Source organism: Sphaerodactylus townsendi, linkage group LG02 (assembly GCF_021028975.2).
Source record: "Sphaerodactylus townsendi isolate TG3544 linkage group LG02, MPM_Stown_v2.3, whole genome shotgun sequence".
Lineage (NCBI taxonomy): Eukaryota > Metazoa > Chordata > Lepidosauria > Squamata > Sphaerodactylidae > Sphaerodactylus > Sphaerodactylus townsendi.
The window spans coordinates 115,597,243-115,612,119 of NC_059426.1; the positions used below are offsets into that span (position 1 = coordinate 115,597,243).

At 40.6% G+C, this 14,877-nt stretch overlaps 1 protein-coding gene across 4 annotated transcripts in view; it reads right to left on the reverse strand.

Annotated features, from left to right (window-relative positions):
• Positions 1-14,877, reverse strand: part of AMBRA1 (autophagy and beclin 1 regulator 1) — a 191,761-nt gene that overhangs the window by 13,752 nt on the left and 163,132 nt on the right. For all 4 annotated transcript variants that reach the window (XM_048485240.1, XM_048485239.1, XM_048485237.1 and 1 more), the window contains 2 exons: positions 7,781-7,873; positions 7,008-7,201 (listed from right to left, as the gene is read on the reverse strand). In XM_048485240.1, the coding sequence (XP_048341197.1) occupies positions 7,008-7,201; positions 7,781-7,873 (287 nt within the window). The remainder of the gene's footprint in view (positions 1-7,007; positions 7,202-7,780; positions 7,874-14,877) is intronic.

The following is a 14,877-nucleotide window of genomic DNA, read 5'->3' on the forward strand; positions in this document are numbered from 1 at the left end:
CACATTTGGCCCCCGGGCCGTAGTTTGGGGACCCCTGCTCTAAGCACATTAGAGCAATTCTTTTCTAAATCCTGCAACGTGCGTTACTGTGGATGTCACCAAAGGAAGACCATTACTGAGAGAAGAAAATTTAGAATTGAACAAATCCTTGGGAGTTTGGGATAAACTTAATATTATACCCAGATTAGTCTCCCTTACTTTCAGATTCTTTTGATCCACAGCTGAATAAGGATGGAAGCCTTTGATTATTAAGAGATATACATACATAACAGTTAACAATTATTCAGTGCCCTCTTAAGTAGAGTTCTAAGTCCATGGATTTCAATGGATTTGTAACAGTGTATTTCTGTTTAAGATTTAACTAATAGTAACTGGACAGTCAATAGGAATAACTCTACCCCCCTTCAATAATTTTCAAAGCAGGTTTAAAATGAATTAAGATGGTAAAAATTCAGTATAAAGATGCTGACCCAGTTTGAACGAGGGATGTGTGTTTGGCAAAGCCAACATGACCCTTTGAAAGATACCTTGGGTGATTCCCCACGGGGGAAATATCCTTGGATTGGACCAGTACAATAAAATACCAGTACCTTTTGATTTCGGTCTGTCTTTCCCCATCGCAGCTGTGTCTGCAGAGGGGTCTCGAGTTGAAACCAGGATCAAGACATCCACCTCCTTTCACAAGCCTGGGATAAGCTTGGTGGCTCGTTTGTTGCTAGTTCATGATTGGCTGTTGCTTTGGGGCGGGAACATGAACGAGTGTTCCCTTTTTGTTTGCTTTTTCCGCACATAGCTACATCATCACAAAGCACATAGCGTCATGAGGCGTATTGAACATCTTTTATTCCCCCTTTGCATGGTCGTAGCTTCGTAGCAAAGAGGAACATATAAAAAAAGACGTGTTCCTGCCCACCCTGAGTCATAGGCCACTGTGCTGTGATTGGTTGACGGCTTGAATGGAGATTCAGGTTGGGAAAAATAACACAGGACAATTCCCCACGATACCAGCCTCATCCCAGGATTCTCAAAAAACACCACCATCCTGGCGATTTTTGAAAATCCTGGGATGAGGAGGATATTGCAGGGAAGGCTGTGACAGAGCTGAATTTGACACCTGAGCTGTGGGGAATCGCTTATTGTACTGGGATGTCTTCTGTGAGTATCCCAGGATATTTCCCCAATGGGGAATTGACCCTTATTGGTTTTTCAGGGTTTTTTCCTTTCAACAAAATGGTGGCAGATCCCAAATAATGCTGAATTTTCTTTGGCATTTTTCAGGCTGCTTCAGCTCCATCCCCGTTTAAATAAGACCAGAGATAATCCCCTTCCTACTCCTTTTTTCCTTCACTCCAAAATTCATCTGCTGGCTGGCCAAGTTGGTGCAGAACTATGCTACCTCTTCATGGCTTTTGGAGGTGGGCAGGCGGTGCAGAGTTGATCACTAGGCTCAGCTGAGCCCAGTATCCAGCTCTGCACAACCTGCTGCCTCCAACCTCCATGTGGGTCTCCAAGGTGGCCGGAGTTCACATGCACAGAGTTCAGAGGTGACATGGAATTTTTCAGGTTCAAATTTAATTGACCTGAACATTTTCATTAAAAGACAAAAAAAAAGCCATATTGGTATGTAAATGATTTTTTTGTTTTTCTAAAAAGAATTGAGTCTATTGAACTTGAATCTGAAAAATATAAAAAAAACAACCCCCTTCCAAAAAACTGTTCACACCCCTAATTTAAACATTTGATATTAGAAAAATCAACCCATTTACTTTAACAATTATAACAGATTGTATATGAAAATTGGGAACAAATGTAAAGTATGAGACTTCCAACTAATATATGAACATATTTAAAAGAGGATAACAGAATATATAGTATGCTCAATGCTAAGAGAAAATGGCTATAAATTTCAGTGCTATTTAACCCTGTTAACCAGATTCCCTAAAGTTTTGAAAATAGTCATTACAAATGCCGAAAATACAACTTTATGTATTGTTGCTGGATTGTAAAGGAGCAAGTCAATTCTGTGCACAGGTTAGACAAAAAAATCTGGTAATTCATATATTGGTAAACTGCAAATTTCATTTATGCCAAATACTGAAAAAAAGAATAAAACTTAATTGCTGAAGGAGTCATTATAGGATTTATATGTTTTAGATAAAATAAATAATTAAAATAACACATTATTTAACACAAGTTTAGATATTTTCTTCTCTCTTTATCATTTCAAGTATTTCTTTCACTTCCTTTTCTTGTATACAAAATTATCAATAAATATACTAGATGGCATCTGACCAAAAGCTCGATTCTTGTCAAAAGCAATCTCTCCAAACCAATGGCAACGCTCCCATGGGGATATCTGGGGACAAATGTCCCGGGCGCCCACTGTGGGAGTCACATGTGGGGGGGATGCAAAATCACTCTATTGCCCCCGCCCACCCGCCCGCCTTCTTTCACTCCCTCTGTCTCGCTCTCTCTATATAAAAAAGTCCACTCAGCTTTATGTCTCCACAATCAGAAAACCTTTCAAGTTATGGTGAGTCTCAATTTCATTTTACCCAGTTTCCCAGCATCCTCAGGGCATCTGCAAATCACTATTTTGTAATTTGCCCTCATCCCTGTCTGCCCCTCCAAAAGGTTTTTTCTGTCCCCCAACATCCTCAGAGCCTGCAATCAAATGACCCTTCTTCTCACTGACTCCTACTTTCAGCTTTGCCTCATAAAGTGGGGGGGGGGGGAGTAAACTGACGAAAGGGCAGGGACAGAGCCAGCTGGGGAGTGCAGAAGAGATCATGCATGCCCATCTGAAAATTTCACTGGTAAATTTGAAAAGAAAATATGACCTTTCACTTTCAGTGTTATAGAGGAGGCTTTTGCCTCACGAGGGGGCTAATCAGAGCTTTGTGGCTAATCAGAAGACATTTAACCTGTTATCTTCCAGCATAACCACAGTGTAATATCTGTGAATTGCATTTGCATGAGATCTTTAATGCACTGAATATGAAAATAATCCCTTTCTAGGTAACATTTTAGTACTATAAAATTGCATTATGCAAACAGCACACAGGCAGCATAAACTTTGGAGATTCAAAATCTGCAGAGTTTACAAAATAATCTCATAAATGCTAAAGTGCATCCAGCCATGAAACTTGAACAATTGAACCTGCAAAGTTTTAATTAGTAGTTTTTTTATATTATGCATAAGCCATATAGTTTAAAAATGTATGCAGATACATGTATGTGATGCAAATGTTGCATACTTGATTCCATTTGAAAAAAGATCTATCTTGAAGCCTTTTTGGTTTTGGTATAGCTTTTGGCATATAATTTTTTAATACCGTGTCTCTCAAAGTAAGCGCATAAAAAGTGGTTTTTCACTATAGATAGTGGAATAAATTTCGGATACATAATAGTTCACTAAGGAGTGCAATCTCCAGGTGTTCCAACTTCCAGGTGTTGACTGGAGATCTCCTGGAATTACAAATGATTTCCAGGTACAGAGATCAGTTCACCAGGAGAAAATGGCAATTTTGTATGGTAGATTCTGAACTGCACTCCACTGAAGTCTGTCCTTTCTCTGAACCCCCCCTTCCTTGGGTTTCACCTTGAAAATCTCCAGGTATTTCCCAGTCTGGAGCAGGCAACCCTAGTTCTGCATAATGTAAGATGTTTTAATAACAGCTACATTTTCAATGTTTTAATGTCACCACTGCTTGTCTGTGATGTCTAAATTGTAAACAAAGGAGCCTTAAGGAAAGAGCAGGGGACACAGACACATAGCTGTTCATAATTTCTCTGCATCTGGGATTGTAGAGAGTGATGTGTTGGAATGCTTGGAGTAAACTCCCCACAGTAAATTCCCTGAGGTTCAACAAAAAGGCATAGAGGCCAAAGTTTGATGCATAGGTATTCAGAGGTTTACTGCCTCTGAGTATAGAAGTTCTGCACAGTTTCAGCAATCGAAACAGATTTTTCCAGAGCAAGTCAAGAAAGTAGATTCTGAATTTGTGCCCACAGCAGCTTCTGGCTTTGGCTACCCAGGCTGATGAATGCTCACCATATAAATTCAAAAGAATACATAAGCTCAAGCTCTAGCGCTCTCTCTCTCCCTCTCTCTCTCTCTCCCTCTCTCTCTCTCTCTCTCTCTCTGAAGAACCTTTGGGTCATCCAGGGGTTACTTTGGGCTGCACTCTTAGCAATTAGAGGACAAATCTGCAGTGCTTAGAGTTCTTGTAGATATAAGTGTGAAATAGGCATTCAGGCTTGCTTGTACTGTGCCTTACTTGGGCAGGTTTGATATTAATCCAAATTGGCTATTATTTCTGGCAATGCTTGGAAGAAATGCAAAGGAATGAGTGGAGGGTAATAAAACATTATTCACAGCAGTAATAAAACATTTTGAAAGCATTTTAAGTCATATGACACTTAAAACTCTTTAAAGTGTTATAATAGTTGTTAAATATTTTGAAAGCATTTTTTATTTCTGATGTGTGGCATGGCCCATTGTTGTGTTCAGATTTGTGAGTTGGGACATGTTCTATAACATGATGGTGGCTTTGAGATGACCTGGTGCAAAAAAAAAAATGGATTCCTTTGGTTGGAAGTGGGTGACTGATGGCGCTTTGAGTCAAAGCTGAGTGAGGGGAGGAGCAGCTGCCCATATGAATTTGCCCCATGAGCAAAACTCAGATTTTGCCCATGGCTCCATTTCCCCTAGCTACGCCTCTGCTCCAAGCACAGTAGAGGAAACAAGCAGGTTACAGCTTTAAAACTTTAACCTTGATTAATTCTTCCCAGGAAAGATTGAGATCGTGTAACTGTTAAATTTTTACATTTTGGCCCCACTAATGCCCAGGATGCTCAATTCACGCGAGGGGAAGACATTTTCTTTTGGAACTATCAACATCAATTCAATATGCAGCCAAATACTGCATTTCCTGGTATCTCTCTAAAACCTATGCCTCACTTAATTCTCAAACAAAAACCAGAAGGGAGGAATATCATCACACAGCATCATCTGATTTTATGATCACTGTGAACAGTCTTGATGTTTCTAAACACTTCAGGCTTTTTTTGTAACAAAATATGAACCGGTTCTTGACATGAACAGACAAAGCTCCATAACTTCATATATGCATCTATCAAATGTATTGCTAGGGAACATAACATTTTCACAGCCTAGCACCTACAGAAGGGCACTGCAACGACACTCTAAGATTTACTTTGCCATGGTAACATGAGTCTCTTTAACAATCTGGTTTGCTGGAAAATCATTTTCTCTCCTTTGTGAGCAGGCTGATACATTTGCTGATACTGGTGGAATCTACACCATCATACCACTCTACTGATCACAGTTTGAAGCTTTCATCCTGCCTAAGGAGGGTTCCTCTAATTTAAGTGGCTTTTCCATCAACAGATGAGCTAATTAAGTTGGAGGAAGTCTCCATACATTATTCAGTGGTAGGATGGGGTGGAATCCACTCCAATGTCTTCCTGGACATGGCAGAATGGAAAACTCTAACTTCCAACATCAATCCTAGTACATCTGAAAGAGTTTTTATAATATCAGTTTTAAATATGAAAAAGAAAATAATTGTCCAACCCTCAGAGTAACATAGAAACTCAGACTGGGCAGACCTTTGGGGTGCTAGTTCTGGGGTGGGAAATATCTGGTGGAGCTTGGGGAGGGTTGGGTTTGGGAGAGAAGCAGCCTCAGCAGAGTATAATGTCATAGAATCCACCTCCAAACCAGCCATTCTCTTCAGGGGAACTGATCTTGGTCGTCTGGAGATCAACTGTAATAGCAGGTGATCTCCAGGTGCCCCCTGGAGGTTGGCATTCCAAAGTGCCAACAAGAAAAGCTGCTTCCCTCTTCACAGCTGTCACATCTATCCTAGAGTCCCAATTACTGCACTATTCTGACAGAGTAATATATCACCATCTCAAAATGTCCCACCTTGCTAAAGCTGAACAGTATGTTTGGTTATTAATTAAATGTCTTAGATCAAAATAATGTTAGGCAGCCTTTGCATAAATTAATCTGCAGCTGTGTTGAAAAATTTGCAATGTGTGTCCAGGTACATCCCTACATCATTTAATCAAACCAGACTTCAGAATCTCTAGATACATTCTTTTGTGATACTTTTCCCCACTGTGTGTGTGGGAACCAGAGGCTTAAGCAAGAGAACTATTAACAAAGGGTCTCAGGGCAGGGTGCTTGCCTGTCTCAAGCCTAACAATAAAAAACCTATTCAGATATGTGTAGAGGTCAGAGCATCTGATGGTGTTATTACAATAGCAGAGGAGAGAAATGTTAGGTACCAAGCTGTCTTTGACTGGTAAGTGAAGTTCCTGCAGAGTTAAAAATTTAGGAAAGTCACGCTTTTAAGGGCAACGTTGGGTGAGTAAAAGATGCTCTTGTAACCACTATGAAGGGCATATTGTGGAGGTGGAAAAAGGCTCCATCCATACCAATTTGCTTTCTGACTGGGGAAGGACCAATGACCTAAGGTCATTTAATGTGTGTTAGAGGCAGGTCCTTCTAAATCAGAAGAGAAAGTGTTGTACATACAGCATACAGAACCAATATAAAAGCCAAGAGAAGTTACTGTGACTCCTAAAGAATGAAAGCTTGCAAGAAGGTCTATACCACTCTATATTCTTTCTTTCAATCTGGGCTGCCTGATCTGACTAGGTTATCTCTATTGGTTTTTGTGAAGAGGTCGCTAATTTTATTATGGAGATAGCTGACAGCTCCCAGTAGCACGTATTTGATATGGTCCATGCAGGGCCTTCTGCTTTTATTATCTATTTATGTACCTGCTTCTGATTATGCCAATAAAGGCTTATGTATGTATGTATGCAAGAAGGTCTTAACTAAAGATAGTAATTTGAAATAATTTGAGACAATGCAGCGTCCATGTGGGGATATGTCCTGTCTGCAGGAGTCCTGGTGATTCCAGTGTAGATTTCAGGATAGATTTTTGGGTGTCAAGAGACACAGTACTTACCTTCTGCACTCCCTGAGGCAGCACCTCCTGGCTCCTGAATTTCCCTCTCAGTTTGCGTCTCTGCATTTTGCAGCTGAGGAGTCAGGGTCTGGGTGCCCTGTGATGTAACAGAGGTGGTCGGGTTACGTGGCTGCAGGCCTATGGCATTCATTAGGCCCATGTCCCTGTCTGTCCTCCATGTGACTCGGCTAGTTCTGAAGCGACAGAAAGAGAGAAAAATACATCCAAATATTAAGAGACAAGACTACCACACTCTCCATGTCCCTGGAAATAAGCTGATTTCATTATTCTTTCTTTTTCTATCTTTATATTTGATTTTGAGTAAAGACATTACACTATTTTTACAGCTACTGCAACTGAGACTATCAGTCCCATAATTGCTTTAAGTCGTAACTAGTCCATTATTATCACAGCACTTCCTTCACCATCATTTGTTTTAGTTTCATGTAATGTTTTTCATACACAGAGCCACATATGGCTCCCAAATGGCTATGATAAGGGGAATTACTGACAGCTGCAAGGGCAACTGCTGATGAATGTATTGCAACCTGCACTGCTGGCTCGACCAAATATAACTACTGGTACTGTGCCAGCTGTTGCTAGCCAAGTGTGGAGGAGGGAGGGGAGTCAGATCTGCTGTCAAAAGAGAAAACAAGAGGCAAACACAATCATAGCTCAAGGCCATCCCTTATAAATATAACAGGAATACCTGTACAAATGTACAAATGCATCCTTGAGTAGTTGCCTCTACACTTATTCCCCAAAGAGCTTACCCAGGCCGCTCAGTGCTCCTACTGTTGGAATGCACAGTGAAGACGGTCTCATTCAGCTGGTCCCAGTAATACTCAACTCCAGAGTTTAAGGCCCTGAAATACAAACGAGAGGGAGAATTATATTAAGTATAGTGTATAAACATATATCAATCAAAGTAGTGGCACTCTTGGCCCTTTCTTACATTTACAGAGTAATGCCAATCACCACTTGGGCATCAGGAAGGAACTGTTCTCCAGGCCACAGTGGTCAGGGTTTCTGGAGGTTTCCTGCCTTCTGCTGTGCAAAGATCAGTGGCCACTGGGGGAGGTAGTCATGAATTTCCTGCACTGTGCAGGAAGTTGGACTGGATGACCCTTGCAGTCCCTTCCAACTCTCTGTTTCTAATAGGGTCTTTCTATTTAAGGCCTTGGCAGACAGTTTTGCTCATATTTATAAAAACAGTTTGCCAAATACACCTTTGCAAAGTAATGAGTGCTAAAGCTGGCAGTAAATAGAGGGGGCCAACAAACCAGGCACCACTTGTGGACATTACATGGGATGTGCATTCGGCCACCCCTCCCCACACCGCTCGCCCACTTGCTCCAGCCTGCTTGCTGCTCCTTCTGCCACTCACCCACCGAAAACTGGCTGTGCTCTGCTCTGCTCACCCTGGCTGTAGGGTGGTGAGGGTGGGGTAGCTTTTGGGGACACAGCTGTGAGGGAGGTTGCAGCACCTGGGACTTGCCCCCAGGCACCGTTTTATTATGGTACACCTCTGGCTGCATAACCAGCCTCATTCCTACAAGAGATATGTTTTGGCACACTTTTAAGCCTTTTTAAAAACACACAGCCTATCCAAATGACACTAGTCTTTACAAACTCCAGCTCCCATGTGACTAGATTACTGCTAAACCAGCACAAAACTTATATTTTTAATTATTTATTTGAAAATCTGCTGATTTGAAAATCTGCCGGTCCCCTCCCGGGGTTAGGATCGGACGCCATCCACCTAATTATGGGTGGGTCATTGTTGCTACTAATTTTATTGTATTGTATTGATTTTACTGGGGTTATTCAATTTGTTTTTTCCTTGTTTGGCTTGTACACCACTCTGAGCCCTTTGGGGGTAGAGCGGTCTATCAAATCGAATAAATAAAGAAATAAAGAAATAACTTATTGTCTGCCTTTCTCACACTTAAGGCATATTACTCAGTGTAAGTCAATGTAATCAATACATATTGCACTGAACCAGGAGCAATCTAGACACCTCTGAATTACAACTGCATATACAACTTCAGCATTTTTTCTGTGTCTGTATTATTTTATTTATTTTATTTATTATTCAGTTTTATATACCGCCCTATCCCAAGAGGGCTCAGGGCGGTGTACAACACAAAGTTTCACCACAAAATACAACCAAACCCCAAACCCAAAAAAAACTGGTGGAGGAGATAGCTAAACACAAATAAATAATTTACAGATAAATAATAGCACAAGTTCCATTTGCTATAAACTATAAAGCTAAAAATCCATTAAAACAACAGTTAATACAATAAAACGGCATCCAACAAAATTCTTAATTTAAAACCCACCCAGAGAGGGAGAAACGGTGGGTCCCATTGATGTTAAGGGACCCCTGGTCCAATGAGAACAGGAGGGGGCACTTTTATGTACATACAGATGTGTGAGAGACAAACTTTACTGTAGCATACCATGCCACATGGCAGCTTGTTTGGAAGAGTCTCCCAGCTTTCAGCAGGGGTTCTCAGGAGGGAGAAGAATGTGGAAATATTTGCTCTCACCAACTCCTTCCATTTGCTAGCATTAAGTCCCAACCCATTATTTAGAAGGGTACATAAGACATGGAGAATTCTATTTAGCTAAGTAAATGCTAGCAAGAATCCCTAAGCAATAGTTAATTGCCACATAAAACTGGATGTTTTGTCATCAAAACACACACAATGGGGGAGGGAAAGATGTATATATCTCAGTATGGTGCCTCTGAGTGATACTGAAAATACTAATGTTTCCTACTTGTACTTGATATAGTAAATCTAGCCCAGACATGTTGGAATGAGTTACATGAGACCAATTAGGTCTTTGCATACAACACATCTTATTTCAGTCAAGAAAGTGATATATCTGCCTACACTCTCTCAGCCTCGCAAGTGCCTTTGAACTTGCTCAAGCACAAATGGCACATTTTCAGAAAACTTTGACACATGGGATATAGGACACTTTGCTACTTAGCCATTGATACCCTATCATTTTAGGACATTTTAGGACATTTTTAGGACATGACCAGATCTACTGTGCAGAAGACTGCAGTAAAACTTAGGACAAGTTCTCTTTATTCATGGTCTCAAAGCCCTTTCCGAAGTCCAAGTAACTAGAACACCTTTTATCCTGGACTTGCCCTAACCCTCTCCATTTTCCCTCAGAACAGTGGCTTCTCTGATAGCTGACCAACAATGCCTAGCAACTCTTGCATACTCTTCTTTAGAGGTATGTCATTCTCTCCATTTCTTGAACATTTCCTTTTTCTCCCTTAGCATATCAAGGAGTTCTCTGTTCATTCAAATTGGCTTCTTGGATGCCCCACCATGTTTCCATCTTGTTGAAATACTGATGGTTTGAGTTTGCAAGAGCTCTTGTTTTGGAAGAGCCCACTCTTCAATTGCTCTGCTCCTTTCCAGCAGTCTTGCCCATCATGCCTCAGACCATTTAATATATATATAGGAAGCCACTGGGAGAAGTCATCATTGGGCTGTGGTTTCATCAATATGCTGATGATATTCAGCTCTATCTTTCTTTCCACCAGAATTGCAAAGTTGCTATTGATATTCAGAACTGATGTTTGGAGTAAGTAATGGTCTGGACAAGGGTGAATAAACTAACAAGACTGGGTTCTCTAGACCAAATACTTGTGATATTTCCTGTCTTGGCTGAAGTAGTTTTTCCCTTGAACAGTCAGTTTTGCTTGGGAGTGCTGCAAGAGGTCACCTTAGAAAACCAGTTTTCTGTGGGTGGCTTTTGCCTAGCTTCAGCTGATAAGCCAACTGTGCCTGTTCCTGGATCAGTCAGATCTGGTCATAGTGATCCATGCCTTACCTACACTGCAATACACTGTTTGAGCCAATTGATTGTTTGAGCCAATCACTGGGAATATATGACCCTGATATAGCAGCAATTACACTGGCTACTGACTTGCTCCTGAGCACAATTCAAGGTGTTAATTTTGTACTCTAAAGTCCTACATGTCCTAAAGTCCTTCTGGGGTGTCTGAAAAACAGTCTTCTTCCATATGTTTCTACCAGAGAATTAAGACCACAAAGAGAGGCCCTCCTGACTGTCCCATCAATCAAAGAAGCTCAGTTGGTGGACGAACAAGAGATGGCCTTTGTGGTGGCAGCCCCAACTTATGAAACAGCCTTGTCAGGGAGGTGTGCCTGGCTTCCTCATTTTTGATCTTCAGGAAGCAGGTGAAGAGTATTTAGGACTGCATTTGACTATGCCCCCTTCTGCACATGCAGAATAATGCACTTTAAATCCATTTTTAATGCATTTTGCAGCTGGATTTTACTGTGCAGAATAGCAAAATCCACTTTCAAACAATTGTGAAAGTGGATTGAAAGTGCATTATTCTGCATGTGCAGAAGGGGCCAAAGTTTGTTTTACTTATTGGTAGTCAACTGAGATTTTCTATTGAGGTATTCTTTGTGTTTTTCAAAATTGTTATTTTATTTACATAGTAAGCCACCTTGAATAAATAGCTAATTAATGCTATAAACAAATAAATAATATGAAGCCACAGCATTTCAATGCACAATGAATCAGATGTGTATGTGATATTATCACATGACAATCTACACACTGTTTGTCCTCAGTTTCCTAACCAGAAACAAATGCAAACTCTTTGAACTTTGCTACCATCGGGCACAGATCTTGATATTTTTATAATGCAGAAGTAGCTTTTGCTATGAATCTGTGAATGACAATTCCTCAGCTAAAAAAGGTGAGAGCCCAAGCACCTAGGCAACCATGCCTTTCTGAAAGCTTCATTCCTCATTATCAAACTTTTCTCTTTATATTTAGCTGGCATACTTGCTGTCTCAATGAAAGAAGCAAAGCACTAAGGTGATTTGGCGGGTTACTAGGAATAGATTGCCATCTGTCAGTTAAATCTGAGCATGATGTAAATCAAAATCTCTCTGCTTTTTTGGTAATCTCATTCAGTGGAAATTATGATGAATTAGAGTATTTTTGGTGGCTGATCAGTTCTTCCCCCTCTTCTTGATTCTGCTGTTGAGCTGCAACCCATCACAGATCTTCCAGCAGACCTTTCAGATGTCTTAGGCATTCTCCACATTATAAGGTGCTGCCAGTGGTACAGATTTAACTCCAGTATCCATTTGAACTATTTCCCAGTAAAAACCGGGTCACAAGAACCAAGAAGTAAATACAGATTGTTTGTTCCTGTAAGTGGGTGATTTGCCACTTAGTTTGCTCCATCCATTAGAAAACCGGAAGAGCTCAAAGTAATCATTTGCTTTGGTTTCAATAAATACAGTGTTGCACTTACCTGTAACTGGACTTCATTGAGTGGGTTCCTGCGCAGGTACACACTGGGTCTGTGCATGCGTGTAGGCCAGTCACAGTAGAACAGGAAGTTTTTGAGTGCTAACTAGCTGACTAGAAATGAACTCCCCCTCCCCTGGTGCCAAAGGTGGGAAATCTTCCTGCCTAAAGTCACATGATAAGAGGCGGAGGAGTGCACTTTCCACCACCACCATGGCTGAATTAAAAAAGAGTACACGAGAGCAAGCAATTCAAAGAGCAGCCGGGAGGCAGGGTCAGAGGTAGGGATATGTTCCTGCTTGCACAGGAACCCACTCATATAATTACTTGAGGATTTAAATCACAATCATATAATTACATGGGGATTTCAAAACAGAAATAAATCCACCCCTTTCTTCTGGACTTGTATCTTCTCACAAGTACTAGAACGTGGAAAGTATTAAACACATTCTTTCCAACGTTTACAGAATTGCAGAAGGAGAATAAGAAGGAAAGCATGGAGAGGGAATAAAGCCTCAAGCTCCTGTGCTTACCAGTCCTTTTGATCCTCTAGTGTCTGTTGCTACAATTGCAGCTGTGTAAAAGTCTGTCATTCAAATAACAGCCAATAACAAGCCTTACAATGGCCTCTCCCACTTTCCAAAAAGTTCAATGAGTGCCAGGGAAGTATTTGTAGGTACCCATGGGTGCCATGTTGGGGAATCCTGATTTAGAGTGAGATTTACTTCAAACAGGGCATTGGCAATAACCCCTTGTCACTCTGCCTCAATTAAAAATAGGTCTAAAACAGATACGCACTTTTCTCCTGTATCTCTGCATGTTAGGGAAGGACTGGCAGTGGCAGACAAGATGTCTTTCAGGAAAATTTGACTGCCACTACTGGTCTTCTCAGCCATGAATTCTTACTAAGCTTCTGAGAACTCTCTGATATGAAAATAGCTTATAAAATTCTATTCAGTAAACAATTATTCTTTTCAGACAAGAAATTCAGATTATCTATTAATAAAGGACAACAGTACACAATGCACATGTATTCCAGTTAGCATGCAAACAACTTGCCTTCAAAAATATGAATCTCCAGAAAAATCAGAACATCTATAGCATTCATAACCAACACTATATCCCAGAACTGTGGTTAGACATGCTTCCCAAAAATTTTCAGTACACATTCCTAATGACTTCAGAAAAAAAGTTCATTATGATGATCCTATTTACTTTTCATTCACGGCCAAAGAAAAAATTTAACCTTTCCCATAAATTTCAGCATTAAGGAAAATGTTATATTTTTTCCTTACAAATGAGATTATGTGTATGGTGAAGAAAGACTAGCAGATTGGAATATTACTGCCTGTAATATATACAGACTAGCCTGTTTACTTGGAAATATATCGCCTTTAAATTGTGAAATGACATAAAGGAAGCCAAAATTGTTGCATTAAGAAGAGTTCAACTGACCTACAGAAAACTGGGAATGAATAAATATCCAGGATAAGTCCATTACTGATGCCCTTAGCAATCAATACCTCTTGTTTTATTCTTCTTTAGTATGATGAATGGCAAAGTAAATATCGCAATAACAAGCAGCAATAGTTCAGAATTTGTTTCCTTCTGGTGAAAGATGAAACACCTGTAATTGGTACTGTGTACACAGCGCAGATTATTATTCGTTACATTCCATATGAGCAGTTCTTCCACGCTGTGTCTTTGCACCAACAATAATATGATACTTTGAAAGCCTTTATTTCATATACACCTGGAGATGTAGGTAATCAACAAGTTTAACAGCAAATAAATGAAGATGCAGGTCTGCCCCTTTAGTCCCGAAGAAGGGGGAGGCCAGACAGAGAAACCAGACACTATCCACACCTAATACAACAAAAAATATTCCTGGAACAGTCATACAAAGAAGTAACCTCTTGAACCTGAGTAATTATCACTGCTATGCATTGCCTTGGAGGGGGGATGATGATAAGATGTCAAGTAGAATGAATGGTGTAGGGATTTCAGAATAGAAAATAATAAGATTAAAATCTTTTTATAGAGTAGGGGGTATCCATGAGAAATGATTACTCTATATCCAATATTTCTCCATATATCCTTAGGATGGATAAGAGAAAGTTTCTTATCCTAGACTCAGTTTGCATACATGGGAGTGTCAGGTACAAACGACATAGTGAGAGGGTGTCCGGAAACGGGTCCATACCTACTGCCAGAGCCATCCCCCAGATGCTACAGGATGCTTACTCAGGAACCCACAGTGACAGCAACAGGGAAGCCCACCAGGGGTGTAGCAACAAGGAGGAATGCTGAAACAACAGCAACACACTATGGACTCTTTTAGACCCCAACTCAACCAAATCCACCATTATGTAGTAATGCTGCAACAGCAGAAATGCAGTATGGGCATTAATTGAAGGCCCCCCTTCAATTTCTGTCAACATCTGTTGGCAGTTTAGCTCAGATAGAGCAAAGGGAGGGGGAAATAGGCTATAGGTGCAGCCTAACGTTTCCTTGGAGTCTAGCATGTGTGGACTGCTGC